Source organism: Salminus brasiliensis, chromosome 2, assembly GCF_030463535.1.
Source record: "Salminus brasiliensis chromosome 2, fSalBra1.hap2, whole genome shotgun sequence".
NCBI lineage: Eukaryota > Metazoa > Chordata > Actinopteri > Characiformes > Bryconidae > Salminus > Salminus brasiliensis.
This window is the reverse complement of record NC_132879.1, coordinates 55320564-55348407: the sequence shown is the minus strand read 5'-3', so window position 1 is coordinate 55348407 and position 27844 is coordinate 55320564. Positions and strand designations below refer to the sequence as shown.

Sequence of the window (27844 nt, the reverse complement as noted above, 5' to 3'; positions counted from 1 at the left end):
TACTAGCTAACCTAGCTAGCTAGTTAACCTCGGAACTGCCTAATTAAACACCTTAAGAGCTAATTAATAAAATATGTACATTAAAATGAAGTGTTTTAGCTGCTAAGCTCAAGAAAGCTCGGTTGTTCAGAGCCCAGAGCATATGGACAGGGGTCAGGCTGAGCTCCTGTATCCCTGCAGCTAGCTAGCGCTAGTGAAGTTAGCCGGCTAGCGTTAGCTACCCATTCAGTACCTCGTCCACCGGTGTCTGTTAAATTTATTCACTATTAAGATATTAAATCTGATTTTACCTTTATTTCTCCACGCACTACTCGTATCTCCTCCCAGATGTTGATGACCAGGGCCAGGAAGTGACGTGGAGGATCCGCCGTCTCAGCTCCTCTGACCATAACAACAAAAACAACAGTGCTATGCTAAGCTAAGCTAAGCTATAAACCTTGGCTTAATATCTCCTAAAACCACTTATGTCACCCTTATTCTGATATAATTACACGCTTTATTGCTGTATGGTGTCAATAAATAAACGCTGAGGGCCACCATCGTTATAACCATGTTATCTATCTATCTATAATCCAGCTGTAATGATGGTGAGGAGTCCAGTACTGCAACGTGGCAAACACTTCTGTCTTTTTCCTTTTTATTGCTTTTCAAGCCTTTATTTTAAATAAAATAGCACCAAGCTGACACTGTGTTTTTCCTAAATTAAAAAAAAAAAAGTACAAAAGTTCTTTTATTTAAGAGCAATGGAAGATAATAAACACCTCTGCTTCTCTCAGAAACTCAGAAACTCCTAGTCAATATTTTTACTTTGCAAAATGTAATATTTTAATAAAGAGAATCTCCACATAATCTAAAAAGTATTGTAGGTGTTGAGTAGCTTGTCCTGGGGCAGCACACCGACCATAACTGTAGAACTTGCTTAGAATATTCTGCCTAGGATTGCGAAGGCGCCCCCAGCACATACATACATACATACATATATACACACACACATATTATATATATATATATAATATGTGTGTGTGTATATACATACATATGAGCAAAAGTATTGGGACACCCGCTCTCTTACTGTTTCTGCTTTTGTGTAACTGTCTCTACTGTCCAGGGAAGACTTTCTAGACTTTGAGTTGTAAGGGGTTCGATTGCATTCAGCTACAAGAGCATTAGTCATCCCCAACTCATCCCAAAAGTACTGGATGGAGAACCACCATCCATCATTCCAGAGAACACCGTTCTTCCACTGCTTCACAGCTCAATGCTGGGGGGCTTCATACATACCCCTCTAGCCCACGCCTGGCATTAGGCAGCAGCATGGTGCCAATAGGCTCAAGATGTTGTTATTATCTGCTCCAGAGCGTCCTATTCTATTGGCAGTACTTCTCTACACTAGGACTAGACAAGCTCTGTGTGTGTGTGTGCATTTGCACATCTGTGTCAGCAAAGTAGCTGAATGCATTCATTAGAAAGGGGTGTCCACAAACATTTGGACACATAGTGTATTTTATCACATAGTGAGGTCTGAGTGATTCAATGATTTAAGCTTTCACATTCACTGCCACACAAAACCTTGTATGTCCAAAATAGCAGCTTTACAAGAGGAGGGATAAAACCTTCTCAACTTTAAAAAATCTCTATTGGTTCATTATGAATTTTTACAAAACTGCCAGATTCACATTATGTCAAAAAGTAAAAAAATCGACAAAAATGGAGATACAAGGATTTTGAGGCAGTTTGTATGTAGGAGACCATTCTTAAAAATTTAATTCTTTGCAATTTAATGCCACTCAAGCACTTTCTACAACGTCCATGGTCCACACCACAGCAAAACTGGAGCCACACTGCCAGTATGACTGAAGGCATTAAGTGTTTTCACTGCTGGGGTCGCCACTGTGGCACTGCATGTGTCTCTTCAGGTGGCCGCGGCGCGTGAAGCTCTTCGAGCAGACCGAACAGGGGAATGGCTTCACGTCGCTGTGGCTGAACACGTGTTCGCTCAAGCAGCGTTTCCTCATGAAAGCCTTCCCGCAGATTTCGCAGGCGTAGGGGCGCAGGCCCGTGTGCGTCCTCATGTGTATCGCGCGGTGACTCGACACGATGAAGCTTCGTCCACAAATGTTGCACGGGTAGGGCTTCTCTCCAGTGTGGCAGCGCCGATGGACCTGCAAGCAGCCGGCAGAACTGAAGGCCTTTCCGCACTCCAAGCACACGTACGGCTTCTCTCCGGTGTGCAGCCTGGTGTGGATGGTGAGGTTCCCGATGGAGTAGAAGCACTTCCCGCAGTAGGAACAGCAATAGGGCCTCTCCTTTGAATGGGACTTCATGTGGGACTTCAGCTGAGACCGGCTGAAGAACTTCTTACCGCAGTTCACGCAGTCGTGAGGTTTCTCCCCCGTGTGATTCGATATGTGGGCCAGGAGGCCTTGCAGAGTGGCGAAACACTTGCCGCAGTGGTCGCACTGATGAGGCCTGAACTCCGGGTGAGTTTTCAGGTGGCTCCGCAGCTCGATCACAGAAAACTTCTGGCCGCAGAACCGGCACTCTCCCGGCGCACGCTTTGTGGGCTTTTCAGCTTTGTCCTTGTCCCCGCTTTGGCCAGGGGCCTTGTGAGTTCTCATGTGGTTCACAAAGTCCTCCTTCTGGGAGAACGTGTCGCCGCAAGCGATGCATTTGTAGGCGTCCGGCAAACGCTCGCCCACCAAGTGGTTGTGAACCTTGGAATGATTGACCAGAGACTGCAGGGACGTGCACTCTTTGCCGCAGTCGGTGCAGCGGTGCACCGTTTTGTCTCGGTGCTCTTTGCGATGCATTAACCACGCCTTCATAGACTTGAAGCTCTTCTCGCAGTGGGAACAGGAGTACGTCACCTTGTTGTGCCACTTTCTCTGATGGACGGAAGCCTGGAAATAGGTTCTGAAATTCAGATTGCAGGGCTGACATTTGTAGGGGCCTTTTTCAGTGTGTCTTCGCATGTGCGCTCTCAGCTCTACCCGGCACCTGAAGGACATCCCACACTCAGAACACACGTGATGTCTCAGAGGTTTCTTTACTTTAGTCTTGCCACTGTTTTCTACAACAGAGAAGGAAAAAATCAAACATGAAAATCAAAGAAATGTCAAACCATAATTATAATTATATACAAATATAGTTAATGTTATTAATTAATTTATGATATTCATTAATTGTCATTATTATTATTATTATTATTATCATTAACTAATTACATTCTTATTTATTATTTTATTATATAATTATATAGTGTCATTATTTATTACATTATATAATATGTAATAAGAGGGATGGCATGATGGTCTTTGTGAAAAACAAAGCTTTATTTACTAATCTGAATAGCATAATAATATAAAATATTCTTACATTTGATCTATTTATTTTTTTATACATTTATTTACTTTTTAATAATAAATGAACAATTCCCATTCCAAATTATTTACACTTAAGCTGTAACGATTTCAAAGAATCACAGAATGTATTTGTACTTGTGCTGCTGCTGGATTTAGCAGACAGAGATCTGCAGAGAGAACCTTTGCCTCCTTAGAGGTACAGATGTATTCAGCATACCGGCTAAGAGTGAGGCCTGGCCAGTAAGACGTCAGAGGTACAATCTTTTGTATTTATGCAACATTTTATTATTAATAAAATCATATAAATATCTCTTACCTGAGGAAGAGGCAGATGTCTTTAAAACCTCCGAGCTCAATCTGTCAACAATGTAAAGTGTACCATAATTACTGTATCATCATACACGTCTAAAATGTTAAACAAAAGGTCTGCTTGAATAAGTGCACTCACCTGCGTGGTCCCGGCTCAGTGCTCGTGCAGCGAGAGAGAGAAACTGAAGGCAGGCGGACTTGTTTAATGATTGGTACAAGATGCCTCGGAACAACCACTTTAAGCAGGTGCCCAGTGTTGGTACTGGGTCTTTCCTCAGCAGCGTCATCCCCTCCGTCACCGTCGTTCCTCAGACCCGAATTCATGCCAGAGGTCACTGAGCTCGGCTCAGGTCCATCGACTTCAGCAGTTTCACAGACGAGACTTTCTCCAACACCTTTCTCCGTCAAATCCGCTTCTTCTTCTTCTTGCAGGTTGTCTTTCGACGCTTCAGGCTCAGCAACCTCTGCAACCTCCTCAACCATACTGTGGCCTTCTACCTGGCTAGAAGGGATGATGTCAGGGGCTGGGGCCTCTGCCTCGCTCTCCTGGCTTACATCCAGGTTGATACATGAGCTTTCGTTCTGGTTCAGCTCAACGGACCACTTCATGCAGAGGGAAGGTTCTGACCGGTTTTCAGTGCTGCTCTCATTGTGTTTGACCACATCGGTCAGAGGCGGGAGAGACAAGGTAGAGATGACTCTGTCCTCCACTACAGAAGGGAGCCCTGTTGACAAAATATGTATTTAATAGACCTATTAGATGTTCTCTGAGATGTTCTTTGAGACGAAAAAACATAAAAAAACATAAGAAATAGGCGAGAAATGACCCTGCCGAAAAACCCAGCTCAAGACCAGCTTTGCTAGAAGCTGCTTTCTTTCACCATCCATTCAGTGCCTGTGTGACCAACCATGGAAGCACCAACGACACCATGTCTGGCAGCTAGCTGACAGACCGATCACAGCCGTGATAAGGGAGCACATGCCCCCTATGTAAGCAGGTGCAGCTCCCAAATTTGCCAGAATTAGTGATTGTCCAATAAGAATGCCCCTCAGCTCTTTTCCTATTGGAGAGACCTGACTTTGGGCTTGGGTAATCCGGCTAAGCGATCCTGCTTTTCTGGTAAACACATCTGGTCTCTGATGGCCATCCAGACGGTACCCTTGACCAGCATAGCCCATGTTTTCATCTGAGTTTGATGAACTAGCAGGTCAAAAAACATCAAGATCAAGCTGGTTGTCAAGCTGATCATACTGATTGACCTAGCTTGGTCAGGTTGGTCATTCTGATGAATGATAGCAAGGCTATCAAACCCCAGTGAAAACATACCCTACACTGGTCAACCAACTTAACCAGTTGTTTTTGGGTTGTTGTGATTTCCTGGATTTTTTTTCTCATTTTGTCTCTCATAGTTGAAGTGTACCTATTCCGAAAATTACAGACCTCTCATCTTTCTAAGTAGGAGAACGTGTACAATCAGTGGCTGACCAAGTACTTTTTGGCCACACTGTAGATCACACATTGCTGTTACACCTCTTGCAGATGCTGTTTTTAACAGCTCACCATTTGTCTCTAGAGTTCCTTGGTAATCACTTCGAAGAAAAGGTATCAAGTATCTGGGATTCCAATTAGTCTCCACAAAATTCTCCCAGACCGTGGGCTCTGTACTCAGCCACAAGGCAGCCTGAAAGACAAGACAGATTAAATGTGCCATATCAGTTGTAGTACCTTCACGTATCCTTCTTAAGGAGCAGCGTTTGTGTCCCATTAGTCAAAAGAGGCAGTAGATGCAATGCAGGTCTCCACATAGTGGTAGAAAGTAGTCCAGTCAACAGCAACAGTCCTCTAAGAGGGCGTGTAGATAAAGTCTATAAAGCTGAATGAAAGATTTGGGTGCATAATCCATTGCAGTAGTAAATACACAATAAATAAAAATAGAGATTATTAATACACACATTGACTTACACTATACACACTATTGCCCTGCTTTGTCAGGTACAGGCTATTCACATTTAAGCTATTAAAATATACAGATGTTTTATATATATATATATATATATATATATATATATATATATATATATATTCACTGATATTTGTTTAAATGTAAGTGTGATAAGGTGAGTGGGGGAGTGCTAGGCAGCGTTACAGTTCCATGAGGGGTTTTGCGGCACAGCAGCCATACAATCAGGCAATCGCATAGTAAACATACCTGTTTGAAGTTCGGCACTGGCAGCAGCTGTTCCAGTCTGGAGAGGAAATGGCCAACCAGCACCTGCAGTGCTTTGTCAAAGTCAGGACCGTACTCAAGCGGGAACACCTCCTAATGATGGCAATGCAAACAGGGTCATGTTAACTTAAATACACTGGAGTAACCTGTAACTCGTCCAGAGCTCTTTCAGACTTTCCTTTCTAGAGAATTAAATATAACGGAAATCAGTAATCTGCCGTCCCTGGAAATAGTGACCACTTTCTGACCACATGGATTTTCTTTGTTACTCTGACCATGTGGTTTGGGCCTCTGTATACCTGCATAGTGAAATATTGAGTCTTAAAGTGGTCCAATCTCAACGTGTTCACATTAGCAGGCCGACAAGTTGCTTATGGTGCCCTGTGCCTCCTGCGTTGTTGAGTGTTGGACCAGCTTCCAACAAGAAAATGTAATAGCCAAACAAATTTTAGATATATAGAAAATATATACATTTAAATATATACATTTAGCCACTGTACAAAGAAAACCACAGATCTCCAAAAACAACAACTTTACAGGATAAGAAAACACCTTCTTAACTTTTTTAAATGGAAGTCAATGGAAAAAGATGCTATTCCAAGTCATTTAGAGCATTTCTATTGGTCCATTTATCTAGAATTATTCACACAGTGTACAGAAGCAGCTACACTGTTCAAACCATGGAGAAAACTAAAACGGACAAAAATGGAGATACATGTTTTTCATATTTATTATTTCTTAAACTCCTTATTAAATATGTGTATTTTTTCCTTGTATATGTGCTAATATTCATCATATAAAATTGGAGAGGAAGAAAAAACAGAGGTTATGAGCCTCTCCCCCATCTCAGCATCTGCTGAGAATAGCAGGACCCTGTGTGCTACTATTGGTTCAAAGAATTTGCTGGAGCCAATCATTTACATTGTTGCTGAACTCATTTGCATAAAGTTGAGGAAATCTCAACTCAATGTGTCGCTTGCCGCTAACTCCGCTGAGCTCCAAATCTCCTACACTCCTGTAGGAAATGACTGGCCGCTTGTCCCTCTGTCACCTGCTAGTGTGAACGCACGGCCATTCACAATGGGCTCCAGGTTCTCATCCCGAACAGGAGCAGCTGATCAGGTGTGCTCTTCCTCTGCAGGAATGGCCCTTTGCAGAAAAGGGTGGTCACCCCTGGTCTAGAGGACAGGCTTTATCTACCTCAGATCTTTCTGTACATTCCATCAAGCCTGACTTTGGCTTTGGGAGCCAAGTTTGGAAATGAGCCACGCTCACATTGATCAACAGAGGCTTACCTGAAAGAAGTGCTCCTTTTTGGCCGGATCCTCCAGGAGGCTCAGAATAAGCTTTAACAATCTACACTGTAAACCTTCCACCTCTGAACCAGTGGCCTGGAGAAAGAAGAGTGCACAGACAGTTGATGATCTTCTCTTTCTAAACAATTTATTAAGGAAAATATATAACCATATACATGCAATCAGTCATTACAGTACTTTAAATACTTATCATGCCATAAGTCAACGTAAAAAGGAGTGTATGACTGGCAGGACTTTTATTATACATGATAAAAAAATAGGGTCACCTTGGATTCAATGGTGTGAAGACGTTCCTTGATGGTCTCCAAGTCAATAGGCACCTCACCTTTACACATTTCAAGCATCATCTGTAACAACAACAACAACAATAATAATAATAATAATAATAATAGTAATACAATGTAAAACAATGACCGTAGAAAACATGGACACTGTGGTTCCAAAGCCAAAACTGGCCGCCATGCAATCAGAGTCTGCGCAGTAGAGACCCGCCCTCTTCTCCCAGACCGAGCCTCAGTGTCTCAGACCGTCTTCACTGAGCTTCCAGTGCAGAAGCAGAGCCTCAGTGTCTCAGACCGTCTTCACTGAGCTTCCAGTGCAGAAGCAGAGCCTCAGTGTCTCAGACCGTCTTCACTGAGCTTCCAGTGCAGAAGCAGAGCCTCAGTGTCTCAGACCGTCTTCACTGAGCTTCCAGTGCAGAAGCAGAGCCTCAGTGTCTCAGACCGTCTTCACTGAGCTTCCAGTGCAGAAGCAGAGCGAATTCCCCCTGGATTCCCAGTCTGTCCAGTAAGTGGAACAGTGCTCCAACAGTTCCTCTATGCAAGTTCCTCTACAACTCAGCTCAACTCACCTTTCAGTTACGGCTGTCAATCACTTAATTCCTAAGTGTAGCCCCGCCCTCTTACGGTAGAGCAGAGTGAGGGTTAAAAACTGATTTCTGGGTCAATATTAGCACAGATAAAACTAACTGTTGGAATGTGGAGAAACTGGAGATGGAAAGGCTTTAGGAGTTTAGAGGAGGAAAATGAGGTGGAAAATGGGCGGAGCTTTGCAATTTAAACATAGGAGGATAGTCGGCGCTACATATTCTACTGCAACCAGCCAGCAGAGGCGCTAGACCTGTGGTTGCTTTACTTTTGGGAGACGTTGTGCTGTCCATGCTTTCTACAGTCACTGCAGGAGAACCTATCCACAGGATGCTGCATTTCATTATGGAAGAACTGCCACGCAAACGTCCGATTAGGTCCGATTAGGTCTCTGATTCTCACCTTTGCTCTGAGACCCATGACTAGTGCCGTCCTCTGTCTGTCGCTCAGAATCTCTGGAAACATCTTGGTCAGGAGAAGGACGTACTCTTCCAGTTTGTTAAAATGCTCCAACTTCTGCTGCTGGACCACTTGCCACATGAAGGCGGAAATGAGACGCAGTGGGGGCACCAGCAGACGCAGCGAGGCGGGAGGAAGAGGAGAACCTGCGCGGCAGAAACAGTAAAGGTCCATCAGGTAGTACAGGAGACTCATTATTCCTTTATAAAACCAGCCAAAAGTTTGTGGACACCCCTTCTAATTCACCCATTCAGCTACTTTAAGTTGCACCCATTGCTGATACACACACACAGCTTGTCTAGTCCCTGTAGAGAGGTCCTGCCAATAGAATAGGACCCTCTAGGGCAGATAAACACCATGATCCTATTGGCACCATGCTGCTGCCTAATGCCAGGCGTGGGCCAGAAGAGGGGTATAACACCTTCCGGTATTGAGCTGTGGAGCAGCTGTGGAAGAAGAAGCTGTGCTCTCTGGACCGATGAGGTGAGGTGGTGATCATCAACATCATCCAACGTCCAACTGACCTCACTAGCTAAAGTGGCTCTTGTGGCTGAATGCAATCAAATTCTCACAGCAATGCTCTAGCCAAAATCTAGTAGAAAGCCTACTTCTTCCTTTTTTCCTGGACAGTAGAGACAGTTCCCCAACAGAAAAGCAGGATCAGCTGCATAAATGATACCATAAAGGTGTCCCAATACTTTTGTCAAAGTATCAAAGTGTCAAATCTAGCTTTGGTCAACTAAGTTACAGGGAAATGCTGAACTAAACTTCCTGGCTGTCAGGCTCTCTAACCCTAACGCTAACAGCAGCTAGTTCACCGGCGTGGGTTTGATTGTAGACGGACGCAAAGCTCACTGAACAGGAGGAGGATGGTACCGCGCGCTGCTGTGCTCGTACCCATGTCTCTGCTTCAGCCGGATCGTCTGAGAACTTTAATCGAAATTGGAGGAACGATCCAGCACCACCACCATCATCATCATCATCATCATCGTTTGAGCTCCTCGCTTCTTTTCGTGCGTTTGGAGAGCTGACAGTCCAACCAGCTCCCCCAGCTTTACCGCCACCTACAGAGCTGGAGCGCCGGATGCGCGCCAGGCACAGAACCCGCCACACACACAGGGGAGAGCCGCCACTCGGACAGTGGAGGGAGCTCCACCAGCCTCCTCCATTCATTAAGGGCTTTATTTGGCAATTATGTGTAAAACTATAAACCTTTACACAAACAAATCCACTCATATTCCAACACTAACTCAATTTAACTCATTCTTAAATATAGAGATTTGACCACAGCTGGCCCAAGGCACCCCGGGGGTGGGGGGGTGGGGGGGGTGAAGAGCACCAAGATATAATGATAAAAAAAATAAAAAAAACTTAAAAATAACATTGAATAATAAAATTAAATGGTATTACACAGGTTAAAAGCAGAATCCATGTCTGCTGCTGGATGCTGCTGCCACCGTTGGGCATATAATTGGTCAATAAGGCCCTGGCGCTTCAGTGTATTGCACAATATCCCTCTCCCTATAAAATGATGAAGCATCTGGAGCTGAAGTGTTAGGGGGGGGGGGCGAAATGAAAATCCGCTTGAGCCGGCCTCGGGTTTGACTAACATAACGCATAACGCTGAAATAGTCCTTCACTGGCAGGTCCCAATTCCGACTGATTATGCGATACCCGATAATAATAAGCTAATTTTGTTAGTATCGGGATCAATATCAGATTCTAGGATCAGATCGGATCAGTGCATCCCTAGTCTTACAGTACTAGTGTGTGGCACAGAATTGGGATGCAGCCATTGTGATATTCAGTAGCCTAATGCTACCAAGTGGACAGTAGGAGACTGGGAAAACCCAGTGATTTCTGCTGAGGGGGTTAGGGTCAGAATTCGGTGCCAACTGCATGAATTGATGGACCCAACCTGCCTTGTGTGAACAGTCCTGGCTGGCGGAGGGGGTGTGATGGTGTGGGGAGGGGTTCCTTGGTGCACCTTCAAACATCAAGCATCGTTTGAATGCCACGGTCCTAATGGAGTATTGTGGGTGACCATGTTCATCCCTTCTTGACCACAACCTAAATCAATTCAAAGGCCAAAAGAAAAGCATATTTATCATATATTTGGTAAATATGGGGGGGGCTGGGGAGCAGAGAGGGTGAAGGGCCTTGCTCAAGGACCCAACAATGGCAGCATGCCGAGCCCAGGTATCAAACCCACAACCCTGTCGTTAATATTCCAGAGCTCTAACCGCTGAGCCACCACTGTCACAATGTTATTACTACATTATATATAAAATATTAAATTATATATAAAATAAATGCATATTTCAGCTACTCTGAGAAAAGAGGTCAGCATAAAAGAAAGCACACACTCGAACTACACATTGACAAACTATACAGCCAGCATTTATTGGTTCATTATATCTGCATCAGCATTTGGTCAACACAACATCGAGGCAAATGTGCTTCTGAAACCTTGCCCTGGAATGTCCTTCCTTCAAGTATGCGCTGCTTCTGCTCAGCTTCCATAAATAGCAGTCCGTCAGACGGGCCGACGAAATCATTCCTAGTGGCCAGCGTGGCTCTGCATGTGCCTATTCAAATGCGTGCGGCGCGTGTAACTCTTTTGGCAGATGCTGCAGGGGAAGGGCTTGTTCCCTGAGTGCGTGTACATGTGTTTGCTCCAGTCGTATCTCCGCACGAAGGTTTTGCCGCACTGGGTGCAGGAGAAGGGCCGCTCGCCTGTGTGGACGCGCTTGTGCGCCGTCAGGTGGCTGGAAACCACGAACCTCTTGTCGCAGATGTTGCAGCAGTAGGGCTTCTCGCCCGTGTGACTGCGCTGGTGCACCTGCAAGTCTCCGGCCGATATGAAGCCTTTTCCGCACTGGTGGCACACGTAGGGCTTTTCCCCGGTGTGTATTCGCACATGGATGTTCAAGTTGCCGAGCAGCGAGAAGCACTTCCCGCAGTGGGGGCACATGTGAGGCTTTTCGCCCGAGTGGCACCTCATGTGCGATTTGAGCTGGATTTTATTGAAGAAGCGTTTTCCGCACTGGGTACAGAGAAGCGGCTTCTCCCCGGTGTGATTGGAAAGGTGCGCCAGGAGGCTGCTGCGCAAGGCAAAGCACTTCCCGCACTGGTCGCACTGATGCGGCCTGTACTCTGGGTGGGTTTTCAAGTGGACCCTCAAATCGCTGACCAGGATAAAGGTCTCGTCGCAGAAGCGGCACTTGCCCGGTTCGCGCTCTTTCCGCGGAGGAGCCTGAGCTTTGACCTCGTGTTTCTTTTGGTGCATCACTCTGGCCCGATACGACCCGAAAGTCAACTCGCATTTGTCGCAGGCGTAGCCTCCGTTTACCGCAGAGGCTGCGTGCTCTCGCCTGTGAGACACCAAACCAGTTAGGCTGCGGAACACCTTGCCACATTCGGGGCACTTGTGCATGCAAACCACCTTGTGAGTCCGCTGGTGGGTGTACCAGCTGGACAGAGACTTGAAGCCTGCTCCACACTTGATGCACTTGTACGTCCTCATCTTGCAGTTCTTCTGCCGATGGAGCGCCAGCTGCTTCGCGTCTTTGAAGACCTGACCACATTCACAGCACTTTGGGGAAGGGCTGCTGGTGTGGGTCTGCCGGTGTTTGAGAAGCTCCGAACGATACGTGAAGCGTTTGCTGCACTGTGGACACTTGTGAAGCCTCCTGCTGAGGAGGAGAGAACTTTTGAATGGTGGGATTCCAGAGGAGACAGGAGCTGAAGGACTGCTGGGGTCCTGGAGAGACCCCTGTGCTTCGGAGGCTTCATCTGTAAGAAGAAGAAAAAAGTCTTTACATTTAGAAATAGCCCATCTTCAGCCAAGCCAATGCATTTAGAGCGAGGCATCAATGCATTTTTAAGCCCCTATGATATACACTGATCAGCCACAACATTAAAACCACTGCCAGGTGAAGTGAAGATTGAACACTGATGGTCTGGTTCTAATGGCAAGGGATGGGATCTACATATTAGGCAGCAAGTAAACAGTCAGGTGGTGTTAAAAGCAGGACAAATGGGCAAGCGTTAGGATTTGAGACACTTTGACAAGAACCAGACTGTGATGTTCTAGACGACTGGGTCATCAGAACATCTCCAAAACATCAGGCAGTGGTCATGCCCTACCAAAAGTGCTCCAAAACTATGAGTAACCTTGTACATTGTTTTGGATGAGTGCATCAGCTTAATACCATGTACTATTCAGCAGGTGGTACTAATGTTACGGCAGATTGTGTATGTAACTATTATAAAAACTGAATAAAAAAGAAATAATAATAAAACACCCACTGTTCTGAGCATCCTTGGCTGAACGTGAAAGCTCCAGTGGCAGGGTGATCTTTGTAAGCGGGACTCTGGCGATCTGGACTTTGGATTCCTGAACTGTAATGTCTGCTGAAGCCAGGAGAGGCCCAGACATGCCGCTCTCCGATTCCTCAGCATTCTTCGGCTCCGTGTTACCTTCTGCCATTTCGGTACTAGTCAACGGAACATTCACCTGAGTTGGCATTTCGCTCTCCTTTTCCAAATGCTTAATAGCCTCCGAGATCTCGATTTCAAAGTGCTGTCTCTCCGAGTCCTCCTCCGTTGCCTCCACGATGGCTCTCGGAGACTGAACAGCGCTTGGCTGTCCTGTCAAAGCAGTTTCCTCAAGGCCTGAAGCCAGTTCTTCATCCTGGTCACCTGGATCAGCCACTTCATTCTCCTGCTCCGCATCCTGAGAGGTCTGTGTAGGGCTGTGTGAGCTGAGGGCGGGCTGTGTGTCTGACGGCTCGTTACTCTGGATGGATAAGACCGTGTCCATCAGGGGAGGGTGGGACAGCGAGGAGATGATCCTGTCCTCCACTATCGATGGGAGAGCTTATAAGAGAAACAGAACAGACACATTTGAATTAGGCCCCTTGATTAAGATCATCTGCAGCTCAAACCTATTGTGTGATATACCAGCATTTGTCCAATAACACTGAAGTTAAGTAATCTAATGGATTATAGGTTAAATTCTATAATTAATTACATACAGTTACTGATTTAATAATAATTATATTATGGGTGTTGTAGGTCTCTAAAGACGCTTTCACACATGCACAGGACATTACCAGAGGAATTGGGTGTGTGAACGCAAATGGCTGAATCATTTGTACCAGGTTTAACCCAGATCTTATCCTGACAGCTCCCTAGTACAAAATCCAATGAGCATAAGGGCACTATTTGGCTCAGATTTTAATGCTTACCCATTTCTCCTGCTTTTAACACCAACGTCACCTTCAAGGGACTGATCACTGTTCACCTGCTGCCTGATAGAAATCCACCCCTTGACAGGAGCTAATGTTGTGGCTGATCAGTGTATAAATGATTCTGATTCAGAGGGTCAGAAAATCTTACCATTATCCTCCAAAGGTCCACAAATGTTGCTTTGCATCAAGGGTAGCAAACTCTCTGTTCTACAAACAGACTCCACACACTCGTTTAGCTCCCACTGGCAGACACCGAGCAATGAAGAAGTCTGACAAATAAATAAATAAAATCAATAACATAATAATAATAATAATAATAATAATAATAAAATAATATACTGATCCGTTTATATTCATTATACACCGGAACGTCCTAGGATACCCTCCAATAGGTCGTCTGGCAGATGAGCATGAACTTACCTGTTTGAAGTTCGGCACCGGCAGCAGCTGTTCCAGTCTGGAGAGGAAATGGCCAACCAGCACCTGCAGTGCTTTGTCAAAGTCAGGACCGTACTCAAGCGGGAACACCTCCTAATGATGGCAATGCAAACAGGGTCATGTTATCTTCACATGCTCTAACAACTGTACTACTGTGTACTGTAGAGGACACACAAACACACACATTTCAATTTTACCCACAGACCAACTTAACTTCTTAATATACAATCTACACTATATGGACAAAAGTATTGGGACACCTGCTAATTCCGTTTCTTCCAAAATCAAGGCTATTAAACAGTTGGCCCTGCTTTTGCTGGCGTAACTGTCTCTGCTATCCAGGGAAGAAGGCGGCTTTCTACTAGATTTTATAGCAGCATTGCTATGACTATTTGATTGCATTCATTGACAAACGCTTTAGCGAGGTCAGGATGTAGGATGATTACCACCCCACCTCATTCCAAAAGTACTGGATGGAGCTCCACCATCCATCATTCCAGAGAACACAGTTCTTCCACTGCTCCACAGCTCAATGCTGGGGGGCTTTATACCCCTCTATAGCGGTGGTTGGTGTGGCGCAACAGAAAACAGCACTACCTGCCACTGAGCTACCACACCATGTGGGAGACTGGGGTTCGATTCCCTGACTGTGACTGTGCTGCGCTGCGTTGCACCAATAAGAGTCCTTGGGCAAGACTCCTAACACTACATTGGCCCTCCTCTGTAATACAGGTAACCTTGTAAGTCGCTCTGGATAAGAGCGTCAGCTAAATGCCATAAATATAATGTAAATGTATAGCCCACGCCTGGCATTAGGCAGCATGGTGCCAATAGGCTCATGTTGATCTGCTCTAGAGAGTCCTATTGGCAGTACTTTTCTACAGCGACCTAATATTTGGACATCCTTCTAATGCAAATACATAAACATGTCTAAGCTGAAATAAAATGGGACTACATGGATTAGCCTTTATTATTATATAATTTTTTATATTATTATAAAAATTGCTAATAATTTTAGAGCATTACGTGGTACTACAGTATGTAAGACATGCGGACCATAGGACGAATTCTGAACGGTATACAGGATGAACAGTCATACCGCCCAGCACTAGCACTGCATGCTTAATATCGTTTAATAGAGCTTGGTGGATTTGGGATTGCATTTGTTTTGACTGTATTTAGTGCTCTCGGACACACACTGACCTGAAAGAAGTGCTCCTTTTTGGCAGGGTCTTCGAGCAGACTGAGCACAAGCTTGAGAAGGTTTGCCTGCAAGCTCTCCACCTCTGAATCGCTGCCCTGGGAACGCAAACAGGATTACATTCCTATAAAAGAAGCAAGTGTCTACATTCATCTTTAGTGCCGTCACAAACTGACCTGCAACAATATGGACAAGACTGCGCTTTGACTGCACTTAGACAGTCACAGGGTCTGGCATGCCTTGAGATTAGACGGCAGCTCCTAAGCTTTATCACTGATCTGGACACCTTCATTCCTTTATTATAGATGTGCTATCTAGAACACCTAGGGTCTAGTACCCTACCACAAATATAGGAAATGCAAGGTAAGATCCTTGACAGTGAATGTACACACACACACACACACACACACACACACACACACACGGCCACCTCAGCATCCGTGGAGAAGCTAGTGTTTACAAGCCTTGCTAAAGAGAACCTCAGCTCAGCCATACTCGTCCAGGGGTTCGAGCAGTTGACCTTCCGGCCCCAGGCTCACTTCTCTAACCATTAGGCCCCAGCTGCTTTCAAAGACCGACACTGTAAGTATTCTGTGATTCCCGTCACATACAGAACACACTCACCTTAGATGAATGAGAGGACTGGATCCTGTGTATGTGCGACTTCACTGTCTGAAGGTCTGCCGGTACTTCATCTCGGCACATCTCCAGAATCATCTGATGACAGAATCAACAATTCTTCAAAGCTTCAGATTAAGCACACTGTCACCACTACACAGACATCCAACAGAATCTGACCCGTCTGTGGCAGTGAACAGGCAGACAAGCGATTAAAGGCACCTAAAGGTAAAGGTAGAGGTGCACGTATTTGTCACTGTACAGCGAAATGCGTCCTCCGCATTTAACCCATCTGTGGTAGTGAACACACACACACACACACACACACACACTAGTGCACTAGTGAACTAGGGGCAGTGAGTACACACACACACACACCCAGAGCGGTGGGCAGCCAACTCCAGCGCCCGGGGAGCAGAGAGGGTAAAGGGCCTTGCTCAAGGGCCCAACAGTAGCAGCTTGCCAAGCCCGGGAATCGAACCCACAACCCCGTGGATTCAAGTCCTGGGGACTGAACCAGGGACCTTCTGGTCCCAAGCCCACTTTTCCAACCCTTAAACCTTTTTAGGGTCACATCTGACCCCTTCCCGACATCCCGCCGGTCACAGACGTTGTGGGAGGCTACTGCACATTGCTAGCAGCTCCCTGATACTGATTTTTTCGGAGTGAGTCAGGGGCGAGGGACCTGTAGAGTGTAGTGCAGTGTCCTGCCAGGTGTGGTTGTGTTGTCTTTTGTGAGTTTCTTCAGGGTGGGATCAGGGTCTGCCTGTGCCACCTCTCACTCACCTTTGCTCTCAGCCCCATGATCAGTGTAGCCTTCTGTCTGCTGGTCAACACCTCCGGGACCAGCTTTGTCACCACAGACACAAACTCCTCCAGTTTCCCATAGTGCTCCACTTTCTGACGTTGGGCAATCTGCCACATGAATGCAGACATCAGGCGCAGGGGGGGAACCAAGAGGCGCAGGGATGAAATTGGAGGGGCAGAACCTGGAGCAGAGGAGCAGGAGAGGGGGTCACATAGGGGGTCACATAGGGGGTCTAATAAAGTGTCCTAACCTTCTACACATGGTCTATCTAGTACTTCAACAGCAACAATCCACACGTACACCCATGCCTGGATCTAGATGGCACTACTACTTGGCCATCATGCAACTTTTGGGGCACGAAACCAGCTAAACAACATTAGCCCACATTAGCTAGTTAGCCAAAGTGCTAGCTAGCTAGCCCAGTAGCTACCAACTTCGTGTGGACTGCACTAAATAAAGCAACGCAGGACGGGCGTGTAGCACATGTGCAGCTCAGGGAAGAGCTAGAGGCCCATACTCATCGTGTTTGTCGAGGATTTCGTCCCAGTTTCTGCTGCAAACGTCTCGTTTTCCTGTCGTTGCTTGAAGTCATTTGCTGTAACGCTGGAGGCAGCGGGTATCACTGCGCATGCGCACCTGCGCGACTGCCCACAAACAAAACCTGAACGATTTGCCTGTTTATGCTTATTAATTTAATTAGCTACGTCATTTAACAGATCAATACGATTGAATATGCAGATAAGTTAATCGATTGATCACTCGTTAATGTGCAGTACAGCGTGTACTCGTTTTTTTTTTTCCTGTCCCGATTTTAACCCAGACCTGTAGGGGGCGCTGAAGACTGCAGGGAAGCGCGCCGCTTTTTTTTTTGGCCAGGCGAAGAACAGCGCCACGGTGTCATCAAAACAAAGCCGGGGCGAGCGGTTAAAACATGGAAATACGCGGGTTTTACACCGTTTTTCTCGATTTTCACTGCCCTGGTTAGATTAACAGCACGCCATGGAAGCTCCGGACGACGGTAAAAGTCTGAGTCTGACGCCTCACAAGCCTGAATTTGGCCTTTTTCGTCCGCAAGTTCTCTTCCGGTTTGAGCCCTGCAGCTGTTCCAGGTGTCAGTGAGCAGCTGATTCACTGAATAACATGGAAAAGAAAGGAGGAATAAGAGGCCAATCTAATCTAACTTACAGCTCACATACCTGCTCCTTTACCATGTCATTTCATAGGCTTTTTATCAGGCGTGTGGTTCACCTTAGATACCTGTCCAGGTGTCAATCATGGCAGCTACATATTCAATGTTCCATTAATATAACATAGCTGCCTTCTGTATTATATGCACACTACACGTCCAAATATTTGTGGACACCCCTTCTGGTGAAGCCTTTCAGCTGCCTTAAGGTGCACCCAGATGTGCAGGCCAATGGAATATGGCTACATGCAGTCTATGAACCTATTGGCACCATGCTGCTGCCTAATGCCAGATGTGGGCTATAGAGGGGTATATATAAACCTGAAGCCCCCCAGCATTAAGCTGTGGAGCAGTGGGAGAACTGTGTTCTCTTGAATGATGGATGGTGGTGCTCCATCCAGGACTTGGGGAGTTGGATGTTAGAGGGGGGTGGTGATCATCATCCAACGTCCTGACCTCACTGTAACTTGTGTCGCTGGTTTTAATCAGATCCTCACAGCAATGCTCCTCCAAAATCTAGTAGAAAGCCTTCTTCTTCCCTGGATACTAGAGACTCTAAAAAAAAAAAAGCAGGATACACATTTTTAATATCCTTGATTTTAGAAGAAACAAAAATGAGCAGGTGTCCCAATACTTTTGTCCATATAGTGTGTATATGCTTAGCCAGGAAGTGTTTATCTGCGCTGTAAAAGACTGATATTAGAATAAACAGTAATGATAACAGTCCTACAGAAAGTGGTGGTGGTGGTTCTCCATCACTGTGTTCATCAGTAGAACATCTCCAAAGTTCTTCTCTCTCATGGAGTCTAGTGTTATTTAGAGTTCTCCTCAGATCAACACCTGGTTTGGTGGTAAATCAGGTGAGCTGCTGCTGCTGCTGCTGCTGCTGCTGGAGTTGAACACATCCTCCACGCTGTGCTGGCTGGACTGGGGGACGTCCAGGAGAACCCTGGAGGAACCGAGCTCTGTTCTTCAGACTAGCTCCCCGACAAGATCTCACTACTTTCTTTCTTCAGAATGAGAAGCTCTCGTTCCTTTTTTACTTTTGACAACCTTCTAGCAACGCTGTGTGAAGATAGACAACATTGTGTTTGTTAAGCAGGGCCTGTATTCACTAAAACTCTCTGTTTATCTCTGTAGGTGCTGAGCTGTTCCTGCACTGCCTTGTTTCTCCTGCAAGGCTCCTCTGTGCAGCCATATGGCAGCTTATCCAGCAAGAAGATGTCTCAAATTACGGCCTACTGGAGGAGTTTGTGTCGCTGGTCACTGACACCATCCCAGATTTGTTAAGTTGCCGGCAGAAGACTGAGCTCACCATAGGTCTCAGGGCAAGGGTGAGCAAAGTTGTCCAAAGAGACAGCTGTTCGACTGACTGATAGAGTGGTTAGCCCATTAATCTCTGTACATCCACCTATCCAGCCATCTATTTTCTTATCTGACACTTCCTGTGTAGGGACACCCCCTTTAACGGACAGGGCCCCATTAATCTCCATGCCTCAAGTTTTGGTCCTGAGGACAATTTTCAAATATATCAAACCATATGGATGGAAAAGGGTTTATCACTTAACACGTAGCAAATCTTTTGGTCATATGGAGCGTCTGATAAGAAATCCAGTGGTGGATTAGAAGTGTTGCATGTACTCATTTAAAATGTAGCTGATTATTTCAGTCTAGGTTGAAAACAGCGTAACTTTCTTTTGATTGATCACCTCTCATTTCAGCTGGTTCTGGAGTTGTGTGACATGGAGGGTCCAGCTTATCCTGACCTGGTTCAGACTCACCTGCAGCGGATCCAGACTCTCCTTGCTCTTCACAAGGAACTGGAGGTCAGACAACCACGTATGCAGCAGCTATCATTAGAAACATGTACATAGTTACACAGGTACTTCATTTTACATTCACATTTAAGCCATTGGGCTCGCACCCTTCTCCAGAGCCACATGCATTTGGGTCATGTTGCAGAGGAGGGTGCATGTAGTGCTAAGCTGTTTTCACACTGAACACTGTATGCACCACACAAGCTGTTGTCCACACCACCTACGGTGCCGGTTGAGCGCAAAAGTGGGATACGCTGACAGTAGCAAGGGAGGGTCTGCGTATGTGCTCTGGCTCGTTTGGGACAGCGTGTTAGCTTGCATGTTTGTTTCAGAGGCTCTCTTTTCGAAGCTAGTTTCAACGCTGGTACCTACAAAGCTGCAAGACCAGCTTGGGCCGACAGCTGCTTCCATGCTGAATCTTTTTCTTGATAGGTCACGCTAGGTTTTCAGGCCGGTTTTGTATAGTTTGTGTTGTGAAATGGATAAAATTAGCCTTAATTAATTAATTAATTAATTAATATATAATTTGAGTATCTATGTAGCAAAGATCAGGTGACTTTTCTACACTCAGAGTGAAAACAGCTTTAGGACTCTTGGTCTTTATTGGTGTGCTTGCCTGTCTTGGAATCAAACCCTAGTCTAACAAAAGGATGGCAGTGATGTTTCCCACCACACCAGATGCTTTTCACACCAGGCTTTCAAATCTGCTGAAATCATATGAACGGCACAGCATCCAAATATGATATATATTTCATTATGTCAGTGTCATAACTTCTGCCCTGTCTATTTGCTCTTCTCCAGGCTGATGATGGACTTGTTGAAGAATCTGGAACAAACTTTGTGTCTCTGGTGCAGATTTTAATGAAGGACCCCGTTGAGAGAAGCATCTTTTTTAAGGTCAGGATAACAATGCAGTTGACTGTTGTAAAGCAAAATGTTGCACATGCACAGCTTGTCTAGTCCCTGTAGAGAAGTGCTGCCAATAGAATAGGGCTCTCTGAAGCAGATGGGTCTATGAACCTATTGGCACCATGCTGCCGCCTAATGCTAGGCATGGGCTTGATGGGTATGTATAAAGCCCCCCAGCATTGAGCTGTGGAGCAGTGGAAGAGCTGTGTTCTCTAGAATGTTGGTGGTGCTCCATTCAATATTTTTGGTATGAATTGGGGAGTTGGAGATAAGGTGACACTGACACTCGTGTAGAAAGTCTTCTTCTCTGGACAGTGGAGACAGTTACACCAACAAAAGCAGGATCAACTCTTTTTAAAGACCTTGATTTCAGAAGAAACAATGCATGAGCAGGTGTCCCAATACTTTTGTCCATATGGGCATTTGTTCCCATACAGCATACACTGGTGTATTGATTTTTTAATTCTTTTTTGAAGGATGTCTTTCCATTGCAATATGGTGTGAAGTTCAGTGCCGCCCTGAAGAAGCTGATGTGGATGTTTCTCTGTAGACTAGAAAAAGCCCTCCCACAGCCTACTATGGAAGAGGTATGAACACACATGCATATGTAATTATGCTAATAGACTTTGTAAACTCTTACATTTGTATGTTAGTGAGAAACTGCTTCATTTACCTCATATTCTGTGCTGAGAATTGGTTGTAGCTGTATAATTTTTCTGTTTTTCTACAGACAGCCCAATTGCTGAGTGCTGTTCCTGCAGTCATGGAGCAGTGTGTTCAGTCCATCTCCCAACCTCAGCAGCTCATAAGTGTTTTTAAATACCAAAGAGCAGCAGGTGTCGAAAATAAAGGTATGCGTAGGTGTGGGAGTAGGATATATATATATATATATATATATATATATATATTATTTTATTAATATATAAATTTATTATTATTATTATTATATATATAATAAAGGTGTTCAAAATCACAAGGTGTCCTAAATAATAAAACATAGATAAAATAATTACAAATAATTATTTATTTAAAAAGTATAACATAAATGATCATTTTTTAAAATAATAATAAAAAAATACAAACATGATCAAAATGACATAACAAAATAATAGATCAATTAAAATATTATGAAATATAAAAATGATAAAATATTTATAAATAATTATTTCATTTGAGAAGAATAACAAATAATAATATTTTAAAATAATAAATAAATAAACGCAAACATGCTGAAAATCATATGACTAAATAAAAATCAAATATTATGAAATATTGTACAGATAAAAATAATTGAATAATTACAAATGATAATTATTTATTAAACAAGTATAAAATAATTAGTAAAATAATTATAAATTACAATAAAATAGTAATTAAATAAATAATAACACAAACATGATCAAAATCACATGATGTGATGTGATCAAATGTCCAGTCTTAAAGGTTGGGTGTTCGAACAGGAAGCACCCCAGTGCAAAAAATGTCCCTCTTTGAGTAATAATTACTAATTCACCTTATTTATGTATCGTATAGTCTTGTCACATCACTTATATTTTGAAAGGTTATAATGTTTTCCAGGACTTTTACCATTTTTTTTTTCTCCTTGCAGAAAAACCACAGTTATGGTCCACCACCCCTGACGACTGCATACTCTCATGTCTCGGTAGTCCTCAGTTAGTGCAGTTAGTCATAGAAGAACCGACACCCGTAGATAACCAGTCCGAGTCAGTGCTAGACTACCCTCCTTCATACTGCCAAGAGGTACAGATCGAGTCTGTGGTCATTGCTCAGTACATTGACAGTGACCTGGAGAGCAGGCAGCACATATGTGAGGTCAGTATTGATGGTATAGAATGTTTTGATGCAGGCGAGACCAAGGAGTACGAGCTACGAAGTCTTGATCAGGACAGCGCTGAGAATTCCACTGAACTGGTTTATGCTGAGGTTGAATCCATTCGCTTAGGAGCCGTTGACTACGTACTGGATGAACGTTCTGAGAAGCAAGACCCCCTCAAAAGTGAAGTGACTGTTGAGGAGTTGGTGGCTGTTAACAGTAGAGAGGCGGTTTGTCAGGAGGAGAACAGAATGGCTAAGGATTCTGCAGTGGAGGATGAAGCTGACTGTCCTAAACTGGAGCTGACCCAGGAGAGCGCTGGTGAGAGGTCTGACCACATCTCAGCTTCTGCTGAGGCACACTCTGAGGAATCTGAGGAACCATCTGGTTTGGTTACATCTTGCTTGGTTAAGCAAGCTTGTGTCAAGCTAGACAGACTTGACATAACTGGCAAACCAGTTCCTCAGCCTTTTAACCCTGAACCACTGAAACGGGGTCGAGGTCGTCCCAGGAAGCGTCCTCGGAAAATAGAAGTGTGGAAGGAAAAGGATCCATGCGCATCGATTGACAAGTAGGCATCTAAAATTATCTTTAGCGTGTGTCTGAGAGCAAACACGTGGTGGCTCCTTTGCCCTGATGGTGTACTCTTCCCTCTAGGCCCTTAGAAGTCCAAAATGTTGTCTCCAGAGCCATCCAAAAGTTAAAGAAGACGTGTAAGTCACCCTACTGTAAGTGCTGCTACTACTAACCTCTGTAGGTTGACTACTTTACTGTTTAACCACCAACCTCTGTGTTTCCCCTAGATATCGAAGTGAAGGGCTCCTCCGTGGTGTACGCCTGCTCTCTGTGTACGTTCCAGGGTAGTGAGGAGGCCCAGCTGAACCACCACCTCATTGCGACCCACCGAGAGGAATACCAGCGGCTCTGCGAGGACGAAGAAGATAAAGCAGCTCAGATCAGTGCACCCAGTCACTCCGAAAGCAAAAAGAACCAGCCTCTCACTAAAATAAGGTTATACAGAGGAGTACCAGTGTGCAAAACCTGCCCCGTATGTGGCAAGACTTTCACTCGAAGCTCAGACATGAGAAGACACCAGACGTTGCACACAGTGGCACGGCCATTCACATGCCTGTATTGTGGGAAGACCTTCAGGTACACCTTTGATCTGAAACGGCATCAGCAGCACGCATGTCCTAACCAGAGCTTTGTCGCGGTGGAGCAAGAAAAGACGGCTGAGGTCGCAGACGCTGGTAGTGAAGCTAGTGCTGCCTCAAATAACGAAAACCTGCTTCCCACGTCACTCGCGCATGATACGGTCTTCTGCCGCGTGTGTAGGATAACCCTACCGAACTCCAGCAGCCTGGAAAAGCACATGGAGACTCACTCGAAAGGCATCCTCCACACGTGCCCTTGCGGAAAGACCTACAAGTACGTGGAAAACATGAGGATACATCAGCTTGTGTGTCCAGAGTCCGATTTACACAAACACGAACAAAAGCAGTGTGATGAGCGTGACGACATCGAGGGTGACGAGGAGGTGAGGCCTGATGATTCGGCGAAGAGTCATCCTCAAGATTCTGGTCAATCTTCTGAGGAGGCTGCAAGTCATTCAAGCCCAGTCCCAGGTGCTGCCTTTAATTCAGGAGAGCGGATACTACAGGTTCCTCAGACGGTTGTTGAATTCTCTGAGAACCCAGACATCGGCACGCCTGGACCAAACTACCGTAGTTCAAGTTCAACCTCCGTTGGCTTAGAAACGAGAAGGCACCTAAGATCCTCGACCAGTGCCAATGCTCATAAGTGTGCTCAATGCGGCGACGGCTTCAAGTACTCTTACAATCTGAAGAAACACGAGGACGTTTGTGAAGGGAAGAAACAGCCCAAAGGGCATAGCAGGTCCTCCACTGTTGCATCCGGTTGCAAGAACATCGAGGTGGGCTCCAGTGTTCTTCTGGATGACCAGCTTGCTGATACCACATCCATCGAAAATGTAGACAGAGGAGACCAAGACCAAGAATGGCAGGAGAACGAAGCGCCGTCTATGAAGACCGTGCTCTCTGGGTCAGTCTTCAGCTGTGATAAATGCGGCAAGAAGTGTAAAGACCTACACTCTCTGAGAAAACACAAGAAACCCTGCGACCTCAAAGAGCAACGCTACAAGTGCGTGAAATGTGGCTCCTCCTTCAGGACGTTGCTGGAGGTCAGGAAGCACGTGCGCACTCACTGGGGAGAAGACCCCCTCCAGTGTTCTCAATGTGGGAGATACTTCCAAAGCCCCAGTGAGCTATCAAAGCACAAGGTGGTTCATGAGAAGGAGAGGAGCTATCCTTGCACTTTGTGCCTCGAGACCTTAGAACGGCTCGACTCTCTGAGGCAGCATTACCAAGAGGTCCATGAATTCACGGGACCATACCAGTGTCCCCATTGTGATAAAAGCCACATGGACTTGGGCTCCATGGTCGTCCACATAAGGACCCATAACGACGAGCGCCCTTACCAATGCCCTCACTGCTCGAAGAGCTTCAAATACCGCAGCGGACTGAACGTCCACGAGAAGCTTCATTCTGGAGACAGGCCGTTCCTTTGCGAGGCTTGCGGGAAGTCCTTCAGCAGCAACATCCAGCTGCAGAGGCATTCGGTTTCCCACAGCAGCGAGAGGCCGTACGCGTGTTCGGAGTGCAAGAAGAGCTTCAAGTCGCAGCACGCTCTCCGCGGACATTCCCTGAAGCACTCCAAGCCGGCGAACATTCCCTGCGAAGTCTGCGGGAAGATGTTTTCCCAGCCGTCCGCCCTGGACAGGCACCATCGAACACACACGGGAGAAAGGCCGTACAGTTGCCCCAAATGTAGCAAGACGTTCCTGACCAGTGGGGAGGTAGCGAAGCATTTGCGCTATCACACTGGAGAGCGGCCTTTTCAGTGCCCGCGCTGCTCCAAGAGCTTCACGCAGACCTGCTACCTGACCGCACACATGAGGATCCACACGGGCGAGCGCCCCTATGTCTGCAGCGTTTGCGATAAAAGCTTCGTGTGCAGCACTCACTTAAAAAGACACATGTTTGTGCACACACAGGAGAAGCCTTTCCAGTGTGTGTGTGGAAAGGCCTTCAACCGAAGGAATCTTCTGAGGGTGCATCAGAAAAGCCAGTGTTTCTTACAACAGACATCAACAAGTTGAGTTCAGTGACCCTGTATCCATCAACGAATCCTTGCACCACACATTTTTTTTTATCCATATTTATTTCTTATTGTATAACATTCTTACTTACACTGACCAGCCATAACATTAAAACCACTGCTAGATGATCAACATTGACAATCCAGCAACCAATCAAGGGCTGGACATAATAGGCAGCAAGTAAACAGTCAGGGATATGAGCTGGGAACATCAGGGTGTTCGCAGTAGGCAGTGGTCAGTACCTATCGAAAGTGGTCCGACCGTGGTGGTCATGCTGCTAGCCATCGGCAGCCGAGGCCCAGAAAGAGCACAGCTGGCTTTGCTCTGTCCAGGGTGGGTAGATGGCGCTCTCTCCCCACATCTCTTTGTTGCGATGCTGGCCGTCACTGGCGGCTGCAGGCTGGTGCGTGGGAGCCGGGTATGCGGTGGCCCTTCCTTGCTGGCGATGTTGCATCACTGGTGTCAGGGGCATCTCGTTTAGGGGCGGGGGGTGCATTATTATTTACGGATTGGGTAAATCTCAAGTGCCCATACGCTTGTTGATGCTCATGGAGGCCCCGCCCACCTTACAACTTACAGGACTTGGTCTTGGTGCCACAGATACCACAGCAGGACGCCTTCAGAGGTCTTGTGGAGTCCATGCCTCGAATTGTCAGATTTGTTTTAGTGGAACAAGGGGACCTACTCAATATTAGGCAGGTGGTACTAATGTTATGGCTGGTTGGTGCATAAAGTATTTCCAAACACTGAAGAAAGTGAATGACTGCTGCATTTGGAGCGTGAGTGGGAATATAAACGTATGGTAAAAAAAAAAAAATTCAGACCCATAAAAACCTTTGTCTTTTTGAACATATCTAAACATCTGGAGATAAACATCTGACCTTCCTGTGATCAACACTGAGAGATCATCAGAGGTCATCTAACTGAACTCACACAATTGAGGAAATCCCCCAAACATCGTTTATAAAATGTAATTAATAGAAATCGAATTTTCCTGTCTGGGTTGCTGTTGATTGTTGACGTGAGTGGGTTCACCACCATGGCCAGCTCCAAAGAGACGTTTTAGCACTGAAACGGAGGTGGGTGTTAGGCCACCCCCCTGTACCCACCACCCCAACAGCAGGGTGGAGCAGTGCTCTTATCTAGCTCTTAGGAGTAATCTTTAGGTTGCAGCAGTCTCTAGATGTTCATATCTGTTTTCAGAAACCAGTCTCTCTGAATAGGATTAATAGTAAGTTTTAAAAATGGACAAATATTCCAACACTACAGTGGACATACAGTACAGTGGGCATATGGGACAACTGGGATGTTGCAAATAAGACACCATAAACACAGCAGAGACACGAGTGTGAGGAGCAGAGCTGCTGATCGATGACCTGCTGTAGTATCGTTTACTCTATTTAAATGTGCTCAAGAAATGTTTTACTGTAAATCAGAATTGGGCTTAATTAACCAAGTCTGCATTACATACAACTCATTTGCTCAAGTACCACCCTGAATTATTAACGTAGAAAAATATTATTTAGAGACTTAAACTGTTTTCCAGAGTTTAATAAATTGTTCCCTCAATTTGAAAATCTGTTCTATCTGTCAAAAAATAAAAAGGGTGTGTTTTATCTAAACTTCTGAGAAATCTCTTAAATTGAGGAAAGAGATTTTTAAATCGAGGGAGAAATTTATTAAATTGAGGGTAATATGTTATATCATTGAGGGAATGATTTGTTAAATTGAGGGAACGAATTATTAAATGAAGAAAACAATTGATTAAACAGATTTTTTTCATTGAGGGAACGATTTATTAAATCGAGGTAATGATTAATTAAATTGAGGAAAAGATTTATTAAATAAAGAAAATAATTTATTAAATTGAGTAAATGTTTTTTTTTAATTGAGGGAAAGTTTTAATTAAGAAAATGATTTATAAAATTGAAGAAACAGATTTATTAAATCGAGGAAACATTTTTAAAATGAGGAAACAGATTTATTAAATCGAGGGAATGCTTTATTAAATTGAGGGGGAAACGTAATTAAGATAATATTTTTTAATTAAGGGGACCATG

General features: G+C 45.1%; 3 protein-coding genes across 9 annotated transcripts in view; 1 reads left to right on the top strand and 2 right to left on the bottom strand.

Moving 5' to 3' along the window:
• slc37a3 (solute carrier family 37 member 3) overlaps positions 1–9537 on the bottom strand; it is a 36074-nt gene extending 26537 nt beyond the window's left edge. For 5 of the 6 annotated variants that reach the window (XR_011978990.1, XR_011978991.1, XR_011978989.1 and 2 more), the window contains exon 1: positions 291–647. The gene's annotated coding sequence lies outside the window, so the exon portion shown is untranslated. Of the gene's footprint in view, positions 1–290; positions 3071–3678; positions 3720–3810; positions 4397–5232; positions 5354–5881; positions 5993–7194; positions 7291–7481; positions 7563–8483; positions 8687–9437 lie in introns of those variants that run through there. The other variant, XR_011978988.1, reaches the window with a different exon arrangement.
• A 1381-nt stretch (positions 9538–10918) lies between these two features.
• Positions 10919–17456, bottom strand: LOC140550166 (uncharacterized). Its single transcript, XM_072674004.1, has 8 exons — positions 17378–17456; positions 16839–17041; positions 16059–16151; positions 15437–15532; positions 14216–14326; positions 13944–14064; positions 12852–13421; positions 10919–12335 (listed from the first exon to the last, which is right to left on the bottom strand). Exons 1-8 carry the CDS (start codon positions 17379–17381, stop codon positions 11101–11103), a joined length of 2433 nt encoding a protein of 810 aa, XP_072530105.1. The 5' UTR covers positions 17382–17456; the 3' UTR covers positions 10919–11100.
• Positions 17457–17744: 288 nt separating this feature from the next.
• On the top strand, positions 17745–27609 carry LOC140549514 (uncharacterized). 2 transcript variants are annotated; one of them, XM_072673225.1, is made up of 9 exons: positions 17745–17878; positions 19187–19380; positions 19768–19872; positions 20665–20760; positions 21249–21359; positions 21503–21623; positions 22382–23177; positions 23264–23319; positions 23410–27609. In XM_072673225.1, exons 1-9 carry the CDS (start codon positions 17860–17862, stop codon positions 25782–25784), a joined length of 3873 nt encoding a protein of 1290 aa, XP_072529326.1. In that variant the 5' UTR covers positions 17745–17859; the 3' UTR covers positions 25785–27609. The 2 variants fall into 2 exon arrangements, with proteins under 2 accessions (XP_072529326.1, XP_072529325.1); XM_072673224.1 differs by having other exon boundaries at positions 23264–23334.
• Positions 27610–27844: the final 235 nt, after the last annotated feature.

Coding starts and splice junctions, on each gene's coding strand:
- LOC140550166 (XM_072674004.1), bottom strand. Junction 15,533..16,058: donor AGTCCTCTCATTCATCTAAG/GTGAGTGTGTTC, acceptor TTGCGTTCCCAG/GGCAGCGATTCAGAGGTGGA. Junction 14,327..15,436: donor AAAAGGAGCACTTCTTTCAG/GTCAGTGTGTGT, acceptor TGCCATCATTAG/GAGGTGTTCCCGCTTGAGTA.
- LOC140549514 (XM_072673224.1), top strand. Junction 19,381..19,767: donor CCATAGGTCTCAGGGCAAGG/GTGAGCAAAGTT, acceptor CTCTCATTTCAG/CTGGTTCTGGAGTTGTGTGA. Junction 20,761..21,248: donor AGAGAAGCATCTTTTTTAAG/GTCAGGATAACA, acceptor TCTTTTTTGAAG/GATGTCTTTCCATTGCAATA.